Source organism: Ooceraea biroi, chromosome 9 (assembly GCF_003672135.1).
Source record: "Ooceraea biroi isolate clonal line C1 chromosome 9, Obir_v5.4, whole genome shotgun sequence".
Taxonomy (NCBI): domain Eukaryota; kingdom Metazoa; phylum Arthropoda; class Insecta; order Hymenoptera; family Formicidae; genus Ooceraea; species Ooceraea biroi.
Window position 1 is genome coordinate 7554715 of NC_039514.1, and position 21867 is coordinate 7576581.

General features: G+C 48.8%; 1 protein-coding gene across 4 annotated transcripts in view; it reads left to right on the forward strand.

The window, feature by feature from the left end:
- The first annotated feature begins 5071 nt into the window (after nt 1–5071).
- LOC105279016 (glutamate receptor 1) overlaps nt 5072–21867 on the forward strand; it is a 260017-nt gene continuing 243221 nt past the window's right edge. For all 4 annotated transcript variants that reach the window (XR_003406990.1, XM_011338535.3, XM_011338536.3 and 1 more), the window contains exon 1: nt 5072–5394. Coding sequence is in view for 3 of the 4 variants with exons in the window: in XM_011338535.3 (XP_011336837.1) it covers nt 5130–5394 (265 nt within the window). In the remaining variant the exon portion in view is untranslated. The remainder of the gene's footprint in view (nt 5395–21867) is intronic.

A 21867-nucleotide genomic window follows, 5' to 3' on the forward strand; every position in this document is an offset into this window, starting at 1 on the left:
CGGGATAAATAATCGAAGACACGTGGCCGCAGGACTGTATATGTCTTCTTGAAATTATGAATGGAAAAACCGTTTCTGAAAAAATCAGGTAAGCATTTTCAAATCTATTGCAATTATTTCTGCGAAGTAGCAATGCAATTAAAAATAACTACTGCTAGCTAATTAAAAATATAGAAATAAAGAATTCTTAAAATTGACTGAGACTCTGCAATTACGGCAACGGGTGAATAGAATTTGCAAAATAGTTTTATTAATTAAAGGATGTCATTTTCGGCACGGGATTAGACTATTGCTTGAAACATGGCAAAAGGTTAAGACCGCAACGGACAATACTTCGATTAAAATATTACATCTCATTATTTATATATTATTAATATATAAAACTAGCTTTTATCGTATGTAAGGTATTTACCCATACAGCACGCAAAGAATGCATATATATTGCAGGAATCTTCCACCGCAACGTAGCAACATTGCAAATTCACTGCGAAATGTTTCTGCAGCATTGCTATGGGATTGCAGGAATGTGAAAATGTCCGCTTTTCGGAACATTGCAACGAAACGTCATAATAATATTGCAATGTAATGACTTTGCAATAATTATAATTATTCATTATTATATACTTTAAATATTTTTATTTATATAACTTCAATATTTTCATTTATTAACATAAATAGACAATTATATGTAATATAATAATAGTAATAAAAAATGAAATAAACATTTTCTCTATTTTTGTTATAAAAAAGTAACTGTTTTTTATAAAAAAAACTTAAAAATCCTCTTTTTGAGATATTATTTTTCCTTTAATTAAATAATTGAATCTTCTTCGTTTTTGTTTGTATGTTGCCTGTAAAAATAAAATAGGAATTAAAATTCATATATTAGCATAAAATTACATAAAAATATATATACTGCAAGTATGTATAGAATTATATGTAAAATGACATACTTTGATCTCTCAATCCTAACCGGAGCTTGAGCAAGCCACTTGGAAATGCATTCAGCAATTTCTGCATCAGTGGCATGATTGTGTATTTCACGAACAGCTTCCATAACAGTAAAAGGTATTAAAAATATTACAACTATTAATATGCAGTTTTCTAATGAATTTCCATAATTTTGAGGTTATAGTGATATAAACCGTGAGATAGGCAAATAGAGTGATTCTCTATTATAATTAATAGATACAAGATTAACAGCACACAAGTGCTATAATTAGACATAATATTATTAAAAAAGTACTTACCTTTTTCTTTTACGTAACTACTTTCTTTTAGAATGATGCTCGCGTCGTACAACCACCATGTTCTTTAGATAGTCGAAAGAGACAAACACCACATGCACATATTACCGAGCTCAGATTCTGGTCGTCACACATCATTGGTCGAATAGATTTGGACGAATCTCGTTAGGATAGGAAGACTCCAATGTTTTAATAAAATGAATTATTAATATTAATTAATTAAAAATTTTGATTGTGCAATGTTTCCGAAATATTAATGTCATGTTGCTACAAGTGTGCTGGTATTTTGCGGATATATATCTCTGCAAAGTCTTTGTACTGTTGCATTACAATTTGCAATGTTGGTGCAAGCTTCTGTGCTGTATGGGTTTTGCGGACTATCTGTAGAAATATAGAAATAAGTAATTATCGAAATTAAATTCCGCATATTACGGCAACGCGTGAATAGAATTCGTATTGCATCAAGATTACAAAATACTTGATAATAAACCAACAAGTTTGAAGTGCGCTGCACGAGAGAGCCTTTACTAAAGCTACCCTTTACTTCATCACGGAATTATTTTCAAGTTGCTCATTAATTTCATTCGCGATGCCTCGTTCAGCTTAACAAGCATCAAACCGTCGCGCCGCGTCGCGAGCTTGTAAAGCACGCGCGAGCTCCGCGCGATATTTTCGTGAATTCGCTGCGTTCGAGAGATATACGCAAGGTTGGTTTCCTCGTCGACAATCGCGCGAGTCGACGTTTTACGATTGCCCGCGTGCAGGGTGCGCTTTGCACGTCCGCGAGCCCTTAGGGCCCCCACGTAGGGCCCCTCGAACGTATCTCCAAGATCTTAGCACGACGCGGGCGGGCGGGTTTTGCGAGCGATGCAGCACGCGCGGCTTGCTTTTATTCCGCACTTGGCGTTACGACTCTCGCGCCCGCGCCCTTCGGCCCTTAGACACGGATCCACGAATTTACTGCCACCAGCTGCGAGCGGCAATCAGCCCTGGCGAGTAAATCAAGTCGCGACAAATATTGCTGCGCCGCGGAGAAACACATGGACCATCCCCTAATCTCGTGACGCGCCGCGCTTTTTATCGTTCCGCGTGCGACGTGACGCCCGATGACGAACGATGGCGCGATCTCCGCGTTATTTAATGTTGAAGCAAAAATGATATATAATACATGAGATAACGAAATATTAATCTCAGCCTACGGTGATAATTTTGTTAGAATGGAACGAGTGTTGAATTTGTTCCTCTATGTTTGCAACAATCTTCCTCGCACGAAGTTCGTCAAATATTTTTGCCGGCGTCTTTCTGTCGTCATTAAATAATACGTATCGCGTGGCAAAACGATAACGCGATGGCACATCGGGACAATCACTAATGCTTTTTGTCAAAACTTTTGACGAACTCTGACAACGACTTGCACCTTTTGACACGTTAGCGTGGTCTCACCGCACTTTGAACTTTTTCAGGAAGGATTTCCATAATTCGCCAGCGCGGACGTATAAAGTTGACCGTCCGACCGCTTAAAACCTCGACGAGAAGAAAGTTATCCGAGCAACGAGCGAAGACGCGTCGCGCATATATTAGACGGGACTGTTTGCGACGCGGTGCCGCTTTCCGGTAAGTTATACCTTATTCTTATGAATTTCCCCGGCAAAGAGAATATTACGCGTGCATGTAATATCGGATACGCTTTCCATCAAGACTAAGGCGACACTGCGCTCTTCTTGTTACACCGTGCCGCATAAAAGCTGTAAAAATGTCAAGATGCGTGTACCTTATACGCTTCTGCCTAACGCGCGTTCGGTGTACGAAGCGAAACAGTAAATTAGAGCGCATGCATATTTACAAGCTACTCGTTACTCTGGACGCGCGCTTGTCAAGACAATCGCAGGATATTCAAGAAAATCTGCTTTCCCAAGGTGATGGTGAAACGACAAGCTGCGAGTCGTAGATATAATTTAGCGAGGTTCATTGACCGATCCTCCACGTCACACCCACAGAAAAGATTTCTGGACTTAATGCTATTACTCTTTAATCTATCATAAAATAAGATCGCTATAGCGACAATCATATTTATTATTGAAAAGAAGCATATTTTAATCTTCAATAGAAAATTCGAAAATCTAGATTTAAATAATCTTGGAGCTATCTCATTAATTTTCTCAGAAGGATTTAGATAAAAATTTGTAGCAAGTTCAAAATATTCTTGATTTCAGAATATTGTGAGATCTAAAAGACATCTTATTCTATTCTTCTAAGAGAATTTGTAGAATCTGCACAAAACGGCCAATATTTATGTGTTGCAATCGAAAATCGAGAAAGTGTTTCTGTTATTTACAATGAATAAGTGCAAAAGATATGGAAATGTCTTATCTCGAATCTTATTTCTCAAGTAAGTATATTGTATATACTTACTTACATTGCACTTATTCATTGTAAATAACAGAAACACTTTCCCGATTTTCGATTGCAACACAGAAATATTGGCCGTTTTATCCGAATAAAGGACGGCGCCGAGTCGACGAGCGACTGTGAGAAAATGATGCGTCGACATCGACAAAGCCTACTATAAAGTGGCGCTAATATCAAATTATTCTACATACAAGAACATATAAGCATAAATTTGTACATGTTACTCTTGTCTGAAGACAGTAAGACAATCTTATTTAATTCGAGAGAGAAGAATAGAAATTACTGATTTAAATTAAAAATTGTTTTATTTCCATATTTTTTATACTTGTAATACGATTAAATTAGTCAAGAATAGTTTTCGTCTTGTTATCAGAAATCCTTTCTGCACGTTTCATGTTGCGAAACTCGATCGTCCATCGACTAGGGATAGATGTTTAAAACTGTCGCATTTTTTTCGAAATCCGATTAGGTCGAGAAACAATTTCAGATTCCAGGGAGAATTTGCATCCCTCGGCAAAAAAATACATACAGTCCACCTTTTTACATGCTCGCTTTGTTCGTACGGTACGCGGTCCGCGTGTCCTGATACTAACAATACCAGGTGAACGCAGTGGCTTGAAATATTTTCAAGGATTGCACAGACTTTCTCTATACTTGCAAATTCCCCGTAAAAAAATACGAGGAATTTTATTTTTTTGAGATTACATAAATAATAACGGGATCATATCGATATATCGCATCAAGCCGCTGATATGTAACGTTGATTTCGGTCGGCTCGACGAATGAATCGCGTTGGAATCGGCCGAGTCGAAAAGCCAGAACCGTTTGGATGTTGTATGCACCGCGAGCAGAAGTGCGTTCGATTTTAATTCCGGCCTACACTCGACGGCTACACAACGACGTAATCGGCACCGGTATCGGTGGCGGTATCGGTAGCGGCGCGGCGCCAGCAGGTGCGCGGAATATTTCCGCGACGAACACGCGCGCCGCGACTATCGTAACATGCGCGTTAAACGTACGCTTGCAGCCCGAACTACCCCGTGGTGAGGCGCGAGGGTGCGACAGAGCGAGAGAGAAAGAGAGGATAGGAGGGCAACAGAGAACGAGATGGAAACAGGAGAGGATAGAGAGCACAGAGGGTGGGTCGGCGGCAGAGAGGGACGGCGGGATGTCAGAGAGAGGATGGAGAATGCTTGCGTCGGTGGTGGCGGAAGTCGCAACGGTGGGAGCGGGTCCGAGGGTGGGTTGAGAGCGAGAGCGCTGCAACGCGCACGGAGGAGGGCGGGCCGACGGGGGTGGCTGCTGGTTAAGGGGTCCACGAACGAGGGAGAGACCAGCGAGAGTGGAGGGAGCGAGAGTGAAGCAGAGAGAGAGAGGGTGAGAGGGCGAGAAGGATGCTGGGGCGGTTCAGGCGAGACCGAGTTCACGCCGAGTGGAATACGGCAGTTTGTGTCAGACCACGGAGCTCGGAAGATGCTCCCGGTTGTTCACGTGACGGGCGGACCACCCTCGTCGCGACGGCGGCGTCGCGCCACCGCGTACCCTCTCGGTGCCGCCGCGTCGATCGTCGTCCCCGGGGAACCCGAGGGGAACCACCAGCACCACCGAGCGCGAGAGACCACCGCCGGTGCCGGTAGAATCAGCAGACCGACATCCACTGCCACGATGACGATGATGGCCTTAACCGTCCTCTTGGTCCTCCTGGTACCCGCGGCGTTTCCGGACAAGATAACTATCGGTGAGTGTCGTCGTCGTCCGTTCGTTCGTTCGCGAGTACCTATGATACGCCGTTGAGCGTGAAAGCTACATACAACACGCACCGCTGGGATTTCCGAGTGCTTATGCCGGGGGTTCGACGCTTATATCTAACGCGTCTCGTCGAGTCGAGTGCTCGCGCCGGGCTCAACCTCGTCGAGCACGTCTGCCGTCGACGGAAGGGTTACTGAACTCGGCGGGGGTGTACATAGCCGCGCGCAAACATACCGTTTGCGCTTATGTATCCTAAATACTGGCGTGCAATACGCCAGCAACAACACCCTCGTCTGCCTGCCGAGGGGGTAGCGTCGCGTCGAATCGCGTTTTCGCGATGGAAAAACGCGGCAAGACAAACAGCCCCGCGAAACGCGCGCGACACCGAGCGCGAGAGATCGCCTCTATACCCTCGCAGCGCCATTATCTCGGGGATCGGGGGTGCAGTTTAATTACTCGCGCACGAATATTCGCGCTTCGTGCATTGCGACTTAATAGCACTTTTTCACGCGCAAACGTTGATGCGTCACGTATGCCGGGCTATCAATAAAACTGGAAACACAATAAAGCCGGCAAGTTCCGTCGATATCGGATATAGTATACTAGTCAAAGGAACGTTTCCTATTTCACACGTTGTTTACGTACCGCGCATATAGTAGATCGCGACATACGGGTAGGAAGCGTGTTTCACGGAAAGAAATGAGGTATAGGTAAAATTATGTGCTTCTCAGCATTCGACGTTTAGCTGTCGTTATTTCTTCCTCGTCGGAAACGGGGCTAGGAGAGTCTCTTTGTAAGCCGGTTTTATTTCAGAGGATTTCCGGCTTCCCGCTTGATATTTTTATTCATTTGTCGGTTGCTGTTATATTGCACATCATATGTGTGAAACTGAATTAATATATTTATACCGGTTAGTAATTCTCATTTGCTTAGTGTAGGTTCAGAAGCGAGCGAGCTATTTTAATTATAAATGTTTTTTTTTCCAGTGTTTAGTTCGTTATTACATGAAATTTTCTCGTTGCCGCGTAAGCCCTGAGCGTTTTTCATGCTCTGATGCATTTAGACTCATGTATTTTCACGTGTGTATATATATATATACACAGGCGATTTTTTGCACTTTTTTCTCCTGATGAGATATATATCTCGCATTTGAATCGCTATGTACTGCTTTCCGAATCTTCGTAAAAGTACACAAAAGATTTTTGCGGAATAAAACTTCCATATTCGACCAACTTAAAAACGTACAACTGTGCGGCAGGATCCATAAATTCTTCCCCCCGTCCGAAAAAGAGGAGTACGAGAGAATCGCCGGTCTTTCATCTAAAAATATAAAAAAAGTCGCAGAGTTACAGGTTGAATAATACGAGTCGCTTATATGCAGATGATTTAGCTCGGGCAAATGTACTTTCCATCGATCCCCCGGTTACGGTTTGGAAATGAGGGATGATATGCAGGGAAAATAGGAAGCCCAAGGGTGCACAAAGACGAAGAAGACCCAAGAACACAGGACAAGTCGATCGCCAAAGTCTCTGATCGTGGCAAACCGAGTTTTTAACGTGTCGCCAAGCGACTCGCATTCACGCGAGCTTTTTCCTTCGAGCCGCGACCGAGTTTTATGGGAAAAAAAAACGTAAAAACGTTTTTACAAGCGGTCAAAGCGATACTCAAAAAAATACGCAGACGGCATAAATACTCTCGGGTGCAGTTCCGTCCTGATAAATATTGGGCAGCTTACGGCATATTTTTTTATCGCCAATAACATCGTCGAATGTTTAACTTTTTGGGCTACCTTTCGCGACCCGTTTATTTGTGTTTTGATGCACCCGCGTTGCAAATATTGTCAGGGTTCGCATCATTATCAATATTACAGATACAAACAGTATTTTTCGCGATCACCTGTTTTCGATGGATATGATATTACGGTGTTTGATGTGTATTCGGCGTGGCCGTCGCTGCAACGCGCTGCGAATATATCGACATGTCGAGATTGCCGTGCGCCTATGTATAATATAGTAATAGCGGTTAATCAATTGATTGTGCCGGAGCACGCGTCTGGATTTGAAGCGCTTCGGCGCTTTACGTATAAGCGACTCGACATTTTTGGTTCAACTGGACATTTTTAGCGTCGCCGGATCCCCTCGCGTGGCATTGCAGCCGGCATTGCAAGTTAACAGCGCGTCATCTTCCATGGTCGAAAATTAAATATTTCCGCCGACGCCGATCGATCGGTTTGATTTGCCAAGCGCGCGTCGTGTGTATGTACATTCCGTCCATCGAAATTGCAGTTGAACGAGACTATGCGTGATTTATTTGAAAAGTTCTCTTCCACAATGTCGCAATGCCCAAGCAATTAATTAATCGCGAAGACAAAGGGCGCGAAATCGTCAAAGCTGCGATTTACGTAATAACGGGAAGAACCGTGAGATATTGTCCGGTTGTTTTTAATGCAATTTTTAACGGAAGACGCGTCCGCATGGAAACAACGCCATAGAAATAATGCCGCAACGAGCGGGCACGGGGGTCGGAATTTAATCGATCCGCTCGAGTGCGCGCGTGTTCGAAAATCGAAGCACATCGCGCAATTAAATCGCGCCATCAAAAAGCGTTTAGCGCGCGGCCCGTATGAATTGTGCAAAACATTACTGCCCCGATGGATTACCGGGTGGTGCGCGCGAACGTTTGCCGTCGTTCTTCCGCTCCTCGTGAAATATTCCGCCACTCAGCAGGCTCGCACGCCGACGCCCTCGCGCATTCGCGCTTCCCTCTTCTCTCCTCTCCTTTCTTCTCCCGTGGATCTAGCTCTTTCGCCGATCAGAAATCCTTCGACAAAGTCCACCGCTTGTAGAACGGCGAACGATGCTCGTTTAAAAGCTCGGCCGGATTATCGCCGTTGCCGATTTTAACGGACGCGAACGGCAGCCCCGATGGCGGGAAATAGGGAGACTATAGTGGAACCGAAAGGGAGACAGGTACATATAGGGGTTGCGCCGGGAAAAAAGGGAGAGAGAGAGAGGAAGGAAAGGAACGACGACTACAACCACGACGACGACGACGACGACGACGACGACGAGAGAAAGGGTAACGGTGAAGCACGTTGAGCGAGCAGTGAATAATGAATGTCTATAGAAATGACGGCGTCTCTCTTCCGCGGTTATGCGAACGAGGAGAGACCTACGCGGCGCGGGTAAGTCGACGAAAAGACGAGGAGGAAGGTTGCGGCACAGGAGACGGCCGTCGACGTCGACACCCTGTTGGATGTGGGATACGAGGTGGTTCGTTGCCTCGCGCAAATTATGCCGCACATGCGAGTCGCGATCGCTCGTTCCGCTTGTGCTTCAAAGACCGGGCGCGTGCACTTTCGGCGGAATTACGAGAAAGGGACAGTGAAGGAGGCAGGGACGGTTTGACCCCGATTTACGACGCAGCGGACACCGTCGCTCCAGTTAGCGTACGCGCACGCGATACACGGGTGACGTTTTTTCATTAAAGCCGTGAAATTAATGCGCGCGCGAGCGCGTGCACTCGTAGGGGCGAGTTTTAAATTTCATTTTTCTCGTTTAGCGGCGCGCAACCGTGAAACGGTAACGCTAAAATAGTGCCGGGCAATATCGCGCGAGCGATACTTCTGCCGCTCACGTGAGCGCGAGTGATGTTAACGCGTCTTTTTACAATCTTTCTTTCACCAAGAAAGTCGAGCGTAGGCTCGATAAGAGGACTAAGCGATCGAAGAAAAAGACGCAAAGATTTTCCAAGCGTAACGAAAATTTCCTCGCGCGACGAACGTTCGTTTGCACGCAGCTTAATTGATGCCTTTGTATTTTAACTGAGGATGCTTTGGAAACATGTTTTCCGCGAAAAACTGTAGAGGAGCGAATTTCCCACGTTAGCCAAGCACTGCGGTGGGGTGCGTTCTTGTAGTTGGCCGCAAAAAGATTAATTAGGAATTTCTTTGATCACGATATTGTCGACGAGTCGACAACATCGTCTTTTCCTGCCAATTACGGTACATTAACGCTTGCGTGGCGTCACCAAGAAGCTGCAGAAAGTTCATTGGAGTTGACCTCATATTTCGAGTTCACGTGTCTTCAAAGAGCTTTAAAAAGACCGGCAAAAACGCGGAAAAATGAGGAAAGGTCAATCATACGATATTTAAAAATAAAATATCCCATTTTCCGTGTCCGATATAATATTCCAAGCGTAACACTTTAAAACATGAATATAAATATAATGTAAAATTTAATAACCCTTTTGCTTCCTTGAGAAGCAAGGCTATCATGCATCCTCCCCTCTGCAATCGTCGATATTTTCCAACCGACTAAGTAGGCAAGCGATACCCGGCCAGACAGACGTCCATACGTCTCGCAGAAATGAAGCACCTCGCGTAGGGGGCATTCCCGAGAACGAGGGAGATGTGCGCGCGACCAGCATATTTCTCTGTGAATGCGTCGGGGATTATTAAAAGATCTAATCGAGCGACAGGGAGTACTCGGCGGAATTCTGAGCATTCTTGGTATGTGATTGATATATATAGCCAGAATGCGCGCGTCCACCGGCCGTGCTCGGCGTGGCGCACGGCTGAAGATACCGCTGTACGTTGCCTTTGTGAAGGAAGGTGAGGGTATCCACCACTCAGGCGTACCCGTCGGTCGCCTAATACGATTAATAGCACGGTGCTGCCAGACAAGGGAGACAGGACCGCGCGCGCCACGCGCAACCCTTTCGTTGGCTGCGCCTCGCCTCGCCTCGCCTCGTCTCGCGCACTGACGAAGAATTTGCCTCTCGTTGCCAGAGGCCGGCAGATAGCAAGGTGAAATCGAATTTTCGTACGTCCGAGGTATTGCGCGAGTTAAAACGAGAGTCGGGGTGAGAGGAAATTCTTGCCGCCGTTGCCGTTGCCGTTGCTGCTGCTGCTGCTGCTGCTGCTAGCATCGTCGGCGTATCCGGCTACTGGTGCTCGCCAAGCACGGCGAGCAATTTAATGGTCAAACGACCGAAATGAGTTCGCCAAGCTATGCGGGCAATTTTCTTACGTCTCGATTTTCTCGCGTCGGCGAAAAAATTGTTTGATCGCGCGATCATGGCTCGTTACGCGCGCGTGATCGCGTACTGGGGACTTTATCATTGCGATAACTATCGAAGGGAATATTAAAGATGCAAATTTCTGCACGCGGAACGACTTCCGAGCCGCGCGTTGATGCCGCTCTCACGAGCACGAGAAATTAAAGGAACTCGCGAGAAACGAAGAAACGGATCTCGCTGTCGACAAGTCGCGCGCGGCAAGAATTTTCCCATTACCCTTATTGCTGATCGGCACAAAGGCGAGGTTCGACGAGAGGGCGGAGGAGAGGAGGGGACACGTGGAAACGACGGAATGTCTCGTGCGTGGTGCATCCGACTGCCGATTTATTGTTCGCATAATCGCGCGCAATCGGACCGCGTTATTCGGCGGCCGTGTAATGCCAGGTCCGAGCTGCGCTGTGTTTCTATAATTGATGCATTGCCCGCCCTATTAGAATGACAAAACCGCTGGCTCGTGTACGCGGCCATCGGCGCGCTCGTATTCTGCCAGGGTTGGAACACGTCGCTGCGCGGTATGCCGTACCCCTCCTCCGATGGAATCGGTGGTGAGTCGGTGCCCCTATCGGCATGCGGCAGATGCAAGGGGTGCAAGGGATGCACCGTCCGTCCACCCGTTCTGGGTTCCGTGCGTTAAAGCTATTAATATAGAAATTCGAATTTCTGAAATGCACCGCGCTCGAAGATTCCGCGGTTTCATTTCCACAGCGCAGTCGCGTTTCCGGTTAATCCGCGCCTTGCGCTACGCCCCGTATTTTCCGAGTATCGACGATCGGTGGCCCTTACGGTCAATTTGCGGGCTGCTCTCAGACGCGCCCCGTCAGATTAGCGCGGCTGAAGGAGGAAACTCGAGAGAGTTCGCGCGGGAAGTTGGGAAACGCGGAGGAACATGTGTCTCTCTCTCCCTCTCTTGGATGCATGAACACGTGTATTTATTACCGAGTGCACGCGCAAAAGCGGATTACGCGGCTTCGTTGCGGGGCGAAAATAAAAAGTCGCCGGGATAATCTGCGGCGTAACTCGGCGGGGTGCCGCTTTCGCGACGTCTCCACTAATTCCGGCCGCTTCCTCCGCCGTCGTGACTTAATCGCGTGAGCGCTGCGCGGTTTAGCGGGGGCCTGATCAATCGTGGTACCGTAACGGCGGACAAATCGGATCTTGAGAACGCTGATGAACACACCGTGGAGAACACCGATCCGCTCCGCTAATCCTCTCGGCCGCCACGAAACAATTACTCTCGCGGCCCACGGCTATAATTTACTTGGCTCGCTGGTTTTTAACTTCGATCCAATTCGCCCCGCAATCTCGTTTTCGGCCAACTGCGCTCGGCTCTGCGGGGACGCACTGCCACCCCGGTTCTCCGCTGCAGGAGAACGTAACAATCTCGAAACACATTGCGGCAGGTTTTACATCGCTTGCCATCGCTGTAACAATTCGCCATTACTATAATTAAATAATTTTTTCTGGCGCGCGAGACGCAGGAGCGTCGCCCGTCCGGAGAACTCTGAAGAATTCATCTCGATCGGCTAACAAAAATAAAATAAAAAATAATAGGCGAATAATACGCGCCATTCGATAGCATCGAATGGCGACTACCGTACTCAAGAATCCACACGGACTGTTTAATGGCATGTTTATAACGATACTTGGAAAACGCCCATGTGTGCGCGATGCGTTTGGATGCCTCGTGCGCCTGTCGCGCAACATATGCCAGTCGAGCATCTGGTTGTCGAGCATCGATGTCGATGGAACGCATATCCATTCGTGTCGGGGAATAACGTTACCGTGCGCCGCGGCGCACGTACACGCGTCCTAAGGGCGGCGCGGGGGAGGGGGGGGGTGCGCTATAGACTACCCTATAGACTGCGCCCGCCATTACTACCGTTGCGGCAACAGCAGGAGCGCGGGAGCATCAGAGGCGACCGCGAGTAATCCGATATTACCGAGCCGCTTTTCCTTCGTGGGGTTGGTACATCTTCACCGGAGACGTCGTAAGGGTTTCCAGCCAATAGCGGCTTATTGTTACGAAAAGCGTATTTACCATTGTATCCGCACAACATTCTCGCGGCATTATACACGTATTTTGCAACGTGTACCTTCGACGTTGCGGCATCCGAGCCGTTTTCCTGCGCGGATTGCCGGAAACAATTATTTCCGTTTATACGCGGGCTCTCGTCTCTAATTTCATCGCGACGTGCGGTCCCTACCTTCCTCCCTCGGCTCGGCAGAGAGACGCGGTTGCGCCAAGATATCTCTCGTAAATAAAGAGAAGCCGATCGCCGCGCGGATCAGGGGATGAAAGGCCGTCGGATTGAATAGACGCCCGTCGAGGATGACGTCCAGCTAGCGCATCGATCGAATATTTCCCCGGGTTCCTCGAGATTCCGCGCGCAGTTATTTCCGCGCGGCATCCGCGCACGCATCGGCTATTTTTCGGTTGCACTCTGCTCGGTGCACGCGCTTGTTTGCTCGCGATATCGCATGCGTCTTCCGTCGCGCATACGGGAATAACGTTACCGTTAGATACAGGTCCGCGTACGTGCCTCGCGCACTCGCGCATACGGATGCACGACCGCATATACGTTGTCTGCTATATAGCCCGCCAGTGGAAAACGTCAGTGCGTTCGCCGGCTGCAACCGGATACCGCCGAGCTCCTCCGCAACGCCGGACGTTGCGAAGATGCTTGACCAACGGTTCTTAACAGACGCGCGGAGAATGCCGCCCGCGTCTGCGAGGACGTCATGCCTCCGTTTATTATAACGTTACGTAACGGCACGACTGGGCGAGACGCCGGTGCATTTCCGTGACGACGAAGCGCGGAAGTTATTTAATCAATTTCGACGAGGTTGTTTAACGTGAGACCTAATTATCTTGCGTCACGGTGCCTGTATCGCGAGAAAAATCTAAACTCTCGTCGGCTACGTAATCACTTTGTTAATTAGTCAGCTTGGAATAATCAACCGAAAGGTTGACCAAAGGCTGACCAAGGTTTCGCGATTATTTTACGCTCATACACGGCTCGTGATTACCGTAGGGTAGGTAACCCGGAATGACGTTTATCGTTTGGCTCTTTCATTCGTTTCAGGCGCGAAAACATTTTCACGTCCCGTTTACGGCCGAAAGCGGCACGGGGTGATTAAAAACTGGGGGATGCAAGGTCGATGTGGTATGGCGGAAGAATTCTTCCGCGGCGGTTATCACCGCGAGATGCCGTACCGTCTGCTGTGAGGGGATCGCGAAGGAGTTAGTGATTGTCGGTGTGAGTCGGTCTGGCAAGGATATCGCGCGGCGAGAGAGTGGCGGGAAATAAAAGACGAGGTGGAGGGCCTCGGCTTTCGCTGGAATCAGCCGGGGATGGGGGCACGGGGGAAGAGGAAGTAGCGCGCGGGAGAGCAAGTAGTAATGTCATAGACCGACTTGGAGACGTTTGCACAGGAGAGCCAGACCGGCGTTGGATCCCGAGGGGGAGGGGAGAAGGAAGAGCCGCAGAACGAGAGAGGAAGGCGAGATCAGGGGTAGATCGGCAAACGAATAGATGGATAGATAGCGAAAAGGGAAGAGACGCCGATAGATGGATAGATAGATAGATAGCTAGGCGGGAAAAAGAGAGAAAAAGAATTACCCGGAAAGTCGACGGTGGCGAGAAAGAGAGTCCTCTCGGTCGGGAGGGGAGGTAAGAGAGACATAAGGCGCGTGTGAGCTCTCCTCGAGGTACGTCGGAACGCGACGACGTAACGAGAGAGAGAGAGAGAGATAAAGCGAGAAGGCTGGGGGTTGGGGCGAGGGGGTGGCGAGGACGGGGATACGTCGGCGGTTGCGTGAGGAGATGGCGGAGAAGCGAGCGGAGGGAACGGGACAGGAATATGGGGGATCGATGCTTGACTTCCCCGCGCGTCGGCTTGGTACACTCTCCTCTTCCACCCTCCTCTGTTCTGGTTCTCTCTCTGGTTCGGAGGCTCCCGGAGCCGCCACCGCCGACGCCGCACGGTCATTTGCCAGCTTCTTCTTGCTCCCGGATCCGGGACGGTTATTAAAACCCGCGTGGCCCCGAGTAGAGGCCCCGTCACGCCGAGCGGAAGAGGGGAGGATGGAAAGTCAAGGAGGGCAGGCTGAACTTTTCCCTACTTCCGATTCTTTGTCGGAATTTAATTAAGGCCACGACGAGGAACGCAACTCGTCGCGTCCCCGCAGATCGGCTGCGCAGGTATCGGCGTTATAATACCGTGCTTATATTACCGCGCGAACATCGCGCGTTATCACGAACCGATTAATGGCCCGAGGAGGTAATACGTCGTCCGTGCAAGAACACCGCATTGTCGTCGTACCGGACGCGCCGGTGTACGTACTGTCTTCTTTCATTTGCACTCGAGTCACGTAGCTCGAGAATTCTCGTGGCTGCTGATAGCCGCTTGTTCGAGAAATAGGCGTAGCGTATGCTACCGGCACGCATAATGCACCGCTTCTTCATGAGATTAGCCGCACCTGAAAGACTTATTATTATTACACCATTCGCTCCCGCGCCTCTGATTATTTCGTTAATAGTAAATTCGGGTGGATTAAATGAGGTTTGCAGATTAATCAAACTATCGATCGCATTCGCCGTTTGCGCGGCTTTCAGCTAGACCGGAGAACTTTCGGTAAAAGCATAAGTAAACTTTCAAGTTTGAAATGTTTTACGTAATGCACGGTATCTTCTTTTAACGTTACTTTACATCGTTATTTTGAAAGCAGTACAAAAGTGACAAATTTAGACGATACGTCACCATTGCAGAGCACATTTATACAATACTTTCCCAGCTGAAAGTCAGCGAGTTAATAAGCTTACGATCGTCGACGAGGGGAATCATTTTTCCAGCGTGAACTCACCCATTCAAGTTCAGAGACGCGGATGTACGCAAGCAGAAATAAAGCGGAAACGAGAAGTAGATCGCGCCGGCTCCCTTTCGAAGGGCGCAGAAAGCCGCTGGTATACCGGCCGTAATTTTGCCGCTTTGGTGACTCTGTTACGAGTTACCCCAGCGGGTTGGCGGAACGACCGAAATCCTACTTGGCGGGCCGCCGTGCGGTCTGGGAACATGACAGGGGTGTGCGCTTATCCTCCCTCGTAGCTGGCGCCCCTCGCGCGCGCGGACCGCATTACCGTTCTCCACCCGCGCGATATTCGTATTTACACGCCATACGTCAGTTCTGTCCAGAGTCCTCGCGATACACGTGCCCGTGGAGGGTCTCGAAACACGAGATCGAGCCGTCACGCAGGCTTAACGTTGGCGCGCCCCCGTTACTCCCCCCAAGGGTCCGCAAATATTTATCAAGCACACACGATTTCGGGGTTTTCCGATCTCGAGAGCGTCGCGGGATATTCGACGTACGTCCACGATGGACGTAAACAGCGGCGGGACGCGAAGGTTCGAAGGATGATTCCCGCCGAGGGTAGTTTGCGCGCGACCGTTAGCGGCGATGATTGATCGAGAGGCGTACATTAATAGCGCTTCGAGTACGTTAAACGTTACACCGTCGTGCCGCGTCGCGTCGCAAGCGCGGGTTTAAAATGAAACTTTAAAATGAAAACCGCCACGATCAACGCTCGTCGTGTTCGAGGCATCATCGCGCGATATTGCGAGAATTTCCGGATACCGAGCGATACCCGGGAAACGGTAACTGCGCGATGGAGAATGCACCGAGTCGGAGCGAGCGAGAAGGGCCAACGCTGATGTACAATTTTACAACGAGTCAACGGGACGACAATGGGCTCACACGCGGTATGATATTAATACTGTAACGTGCCCCGCTGCATTGTTCCCACCGAGAAAGAAGGAGGAGGAGAGAGAGAGCTAGAGAGAGAGCAAGCGGTATTTACTGTAAGTGCCTCTCCCGCGGGTAGAATGAGCATTCTTGTAATAGCGGCGGAATTTGGCGTAGCGCATAAGCTTTTACCATAAAGCTGCGAACGAGATAGAGAGCAGTATCCGTCCGGTGGTTCCTGTTCACCCCCGCGCTCTGGCCCTTCCCCCTGCCCCCTCCTCTAATGGTGGAGATTATCTAAGATAGTAGATATCGCGCGGGGAGTAAATTCCACGCGGATGGCCGAGGCTCCGCACGGCCAGAGGATATTTCCTACGATATTTTATCGCCCACCGTGCGTGATACGACGGCCCATTAATCCTGTTCTTGTTCCAGGACTCTCTCTCTCTCTCTCTCTCTCTCCCGTCTCCGTTTGGATCGCCTTCCTCTCTCCTTTCGTTCCTCACCGCTCCTCTCTGCGACTGTCCTCACAGCCGGAAAGATGATAACGGGGCCGTGGAAACAGTTTGTTACATGGCACCAAAAAGGCGCGGCGTGCACGAGGGCGGCGGAGGGAGAGAGAGGGAGGGCTGCCTGCGCTTTTCGAGGCGGTTAATATTTTTAAGAACCCCTTTTCTCCTTCGGGCTAGTAAACTCGTGGACTCAGACGCTCCCTGAATCATTCCCAGACAGCTTTATTTGCGACCGTCACGCCGGCTTCGGCGACCGTTATGCCTCCGCTATGGGCCCCTCGCGCGATATACGTAATAACGTGTCGTAAACGTCATTCGCAACTTTTTGATCGGGCGCCCTGAAAATTGTATCGCACGCGCGCTGCTCACGTGTGTATAATGCATACATACATATGTATGTCCCGTGAAAATTGACGTTACGCTTTTACGGCGACGCTTTTTCGCCGTCTCGAAGCCCACTACCACCACTCGCCGGATGCACCGGCACCATCGAGAGAGAGCTTTTGCGTACCGCAAATGCGGCGCGCGCGCGTTTTACATATTGTTTCCACAAATTCTGGACACGGGACACGTACCCGCGATCCCAGGCGCGCTATATTTCCGCGACTACCCCCAAAAGTGCGTTAAACAAGAGTAACGCCGGCGTGCTCTGAGATCAAGCGGTCGGAATGGCGGAAATTAGATGGCATTATAGTGGTTGGTATGGAGACGAATGAGAGACGCTACGGGAGGGTGGAAAGGACGAAGAGGAGAAGGCACCCTGCGTTTCGCGTGCCCGCTGTCGGCCTGATGCGTGCAGGCTGTTTCGCGTCTCGCGTTTCGCGTCTGCCTCATACTGGGGGGGGGTTAACTCGCGAGTTGCAGCACCTAAGTTGACTCCGGTTTTGCCTTTAGCGGCGGATTAGTGCGGCTTCGCTAGGATTCACGGGGGCGCTTAATCATTTTCATTGCCCTCGGTATGCTGCCATCTCGAGAACGCGGGGGATGAGGCATCGGGTAGGACTCCGCCGAGGGAAGGAGGGAAGGAGGGTGAAAGGGAGCGGTCGGGTCAGGTTGAAGAGGGAAGCCGAAACTCTCAACGACCGTCTGTCGCTGCTGCGTCGTCTACAGACGACGCGGCGAACGTTTCTGCAATCGAATCGTCACATCGACGATAGGGGGACGAGGGCGGAAAAACGGTAGGAACTTTTTAATCGATATGCAGGTAGCTCGAAGAATGTTCCCTCGGTTCCTTCCCCCATCGTTCTTCCGGCAACTATTTCCCTCGTAAAACACGCGGGGTAAACCGTGATATTTTATATCGGGCCGCCTTTCCTCGCCCCACGCGTAATTTCTTCCAGTAAACAGTATCGATGGAAGAAAAAAAATTTGTTCCCTTCTGATAAAAAAAGTTTTCGCTATGATTGAAAAAGTCCGCGAGACTCCGAGAGATCACGGCGTGATTAAAAGATGCGAGGGATCGCGGCACGCTGCGTCGTTTTTAAGGTTTAATCCGCGTTATTATCGTCGCAAATCTCTCGCATGCTTAACTTTTTCCAAGGAAGCGCATCCGCAAAGTTTGATTGTTACCTGCAAGTTAAATCAGATGGAATTAGGAGCGGAGAACTGCATGCAAGTGTTCATGCATTTTTCGTGCCGGCTAGATAATAAAGAAGAAAGGCAAAAGGAAAACGAAAGAAAAGCGAAGCCTATCCTTTTGCAAGTTTATTTTGAGTTTGATTCTGACGCGCTTACACTTCCGCCTACATTTTGCAGACGAGCGCCGCACAGTGGGCTAAACTCGAAAAAAGCTGGCCAAAAGTAATAACTCGAAAACATGACGTTTTAGAAAAAAATGTTTCAAATAAAAGTTATAGGGTTTTAAATCAGGTATTAGATAAGAGTACTAGTATGACCTTGAATAGCGTTGCCAAGGTCACGCAAAGGTCACCTTGAATTTTTTAAGTGGGAACCTCCAGTTTTCATTAGATATTTTTGTAGCTTATCTCAAGAGCTTTTCAGAACACTATAACAAAGTATTAATCCGTTAAATACTTCGAAGTTATGAAGCTTGAAAGTTACAGTCGCTACCGCGCCGCGTCGTACGTTTCGCGGCATTAACAAATTTCACGGTGATCTGTACGTGATCTTGACAACACTATCAAGGTCATACTGGTATTGCTATGTAATGTTTCACTTAAAAACCTACAACTTTCATTTCAAACATTTTTTACCAAAACGCCAAATTTTCGAGTTATTACGATATGAAAATTAAAATGAAACATCCTGTATATAACGCAAAGGTGTGCGTTGGTGTGCACAATTCAAACGGAAATACTTAGTTTGAATCCTACACAAGATGATAAAACAAGAATCCCAAACAGCCTTTTACAGCTATTTAAAAAAAATGATATTGAACTTTACTTCTTTCTTATATTTTAAGAAACCAAAAACTTTGATTAACACAAATTGATGAACAAACATTTTTAATGGTTATAACTGTTTGGGAAAAGAGTTTCAATTCTATTTATAGAGTAAAAAGCAAAATTACTTGCATCCGCATACAAGAATGTAAGCTATAGCCTATACTCATTCATAATTCGTTTTTCGGAACGTTAACGCGTTGCCTCCTATTAATTGTTGATTAATGGGAAGGAAATTTTTCCTACGAAACTCCTTTCACATTTTTGAAAATACTGATATCCATGAATCAAAAAAGGTCGAAATGCACAGATTTCCAAGAGTTGAAAAAATTCGACTTTTGGCCAGCTTGTTTCGATTCTAGCCCACTGTGCGCCGGTTTGATTCAACAAAGAAAATTTCCGCGCTAATAATCACTCTCCCGTGTACATGTAAATCAGCATTCTCGTTCGTTGGAAGGCACCGCGGGCGTTCGCAAAAAGATTCTAACTATCCGCGATGGGCGCCGGTAATAAGTGGCCGCGTTTCAAGCACCGGCCCCCGTGTTCCGCGCGCGCGGAGTTAACTCGCGAGTTACAACGCCGTCGGTGTCTCTGATTTTGCCTTTGGCGCCGGATTAGAGCGGCTTTGCCGGGATTCAGGGTAGCGCTTAATCATTTTCATTGCTCTCGGTACATTGCCGTATACCGAGAAGTGGATGGGGCTGGATGGGCTGGGTGGCGCGGACGGGGGAGCGCAGATAGGAAGAGCAGAGTTTAGCCTCAGCCTGCGGATCCACCGCTGGTAAGGGTGGCAGAGGGTACGAAAGATGGCGAGCGAACGCCGAAATCGTCCCGGAAAGCGTTATTGTCGCGACGCACGCGAATTGGAAAAGATCTCCGCTTAGACCGCTTTCACATTTGCATGCGCATTTTCACGGCGTTCGAGTCGGTGGCGCGTGCATTGGGGCGTAACTGGGCATCGCTAGGACGCTTGTCGGGCATAAAATTGCGCCGTGATATTTAAAGAGCGGTAATGCACGTCGAAATAAAATACGAGGATGTACGTGCGCGCGAGCGCGCGAGCTGGAAGCGTATCCAGTGTGCTCGCAATATATGACGCGTGCTTCGCCTGGGGTCGCGCACGCGGTAAGGGACACTTTATTGCACTTTGAAATTGTATTCGAAAAATACCCCGTCAAGCTTGCTGCGAGATTGCGAGCCTGCAAGACGAGCCGTCATTCGTTGACCGTCGTGAACCGAGTGATCCCTGGATGACGGATTTGCGCGTGCGGATATTATCAGACAGTCTTAAAGGGTGGAATGCTACGGGAGAGGAGGTCAACGAGCATTTGGAGCGGCGAAGCATTATTCCGCCTGTTGGACAATAACGATGTAGATCACTAATTTTGCGCCATAAACAGCGCGGCGTGAAGAGCCGCAAGCTCGCCGCTCGAGTATTAAAGCGAGACCGATTAAATGATTAGACATGAAAGCACGGGAATAAAACGCAGCCACGCGATGCATTGCATTTGCGAAAGCAAAAGCGTCGCGGATTGTCCGACAGCGATGACTCTCGTTGCTGGCGAAGTTGCCGGTTCCGCTGTTTTACCGTTGTATCATCGTCCGTACAGTCGCGACACACACGCACGCGGGCTTTTTGGTGCGCCCCGTGCTTTCCGTCGTTCGCGAGCGTGTTCCGGTTCGTATAATCGTTGGCGTCGCAACAATTCCAAGCAGCCGTTAAGAAATTTCCGCGGAATACGGCGACCCGAAACTTCATCTAATACGAATTCATACGCATAGTTTCTTCGTATGAATTCTCAAGTAGGCCACGCTATATTCCGCTTGCGGATCCGACTATTGCGCGGCCGAGCGCCGGGGGGCTGTTTTGGATTCGTGGCGTGGTCGCGCGAGGAAATCGAGATGAAGTCGGTGGGGCGAAGGGACGATGGAAGTAAGTCCGGATGAGAGAGAAAGGTGGCGATGTGCCGTATCGAGGGATGAAGGGTAGAAGAGCCGACCAGGGGCGATGCGGTCGAGTATGAGGAGAGAGAGCAGGTCTCGGAATCGCGTTTTGTATCTTCCAGCGAGATAGCAAAGTTTTCCACCGGTGTACGTATACCTACACCTTTTCCTCTCACCGCCCGCTTAGGAAAACGGCAGGAGGAACGATGAAAGGGGTGAGGACTATCGGTGAACCGACCGGTAGGCAGGCGGCGGATTGAAAGGCGACGGTCAGAAGGAGAAGGGTGAGCTTGCTTGCGCCGAGAGTTTAAAGAATCGCGGAACGCTCGTACTTCACGGGCCTGGCAAGGCGAGACGGTAGCTTTTCAAGATTTAAGAAACGCGCGCGCGAGCAGGACAAAAGCGAAGTCGAGCGGTGTTTCTGTATTATTGTGAAACTGCCGTTTGCGCCCAATCGCGGTCGGTGGTGGTATTATGAAAATATCACGGGAACTGGGTGCAGCGTTGCTGCTGCTGCTGCTGCTGCTGCTAGTACTGTTGTTTCTCGTTTGAACAAGTAACAAGGCGTGAAATTACGAGTGGTATTATCTCGCGGCGCGATTGACGGCGCTCCCCGGCGGCGCAGCAAGCTGAACTCGTGGTGGCAAGTCGCGCGAGATAAAATAATAAATCCGTATGTTTATTTGGTTGGCGGAATTTTCAAGCAAACGCGACAATGAAAATTTTAATGACTTCCTGTGCGGATGCTCGCGGTCTCCAACGAGCACTTGCCGAGTCTGCGTCTC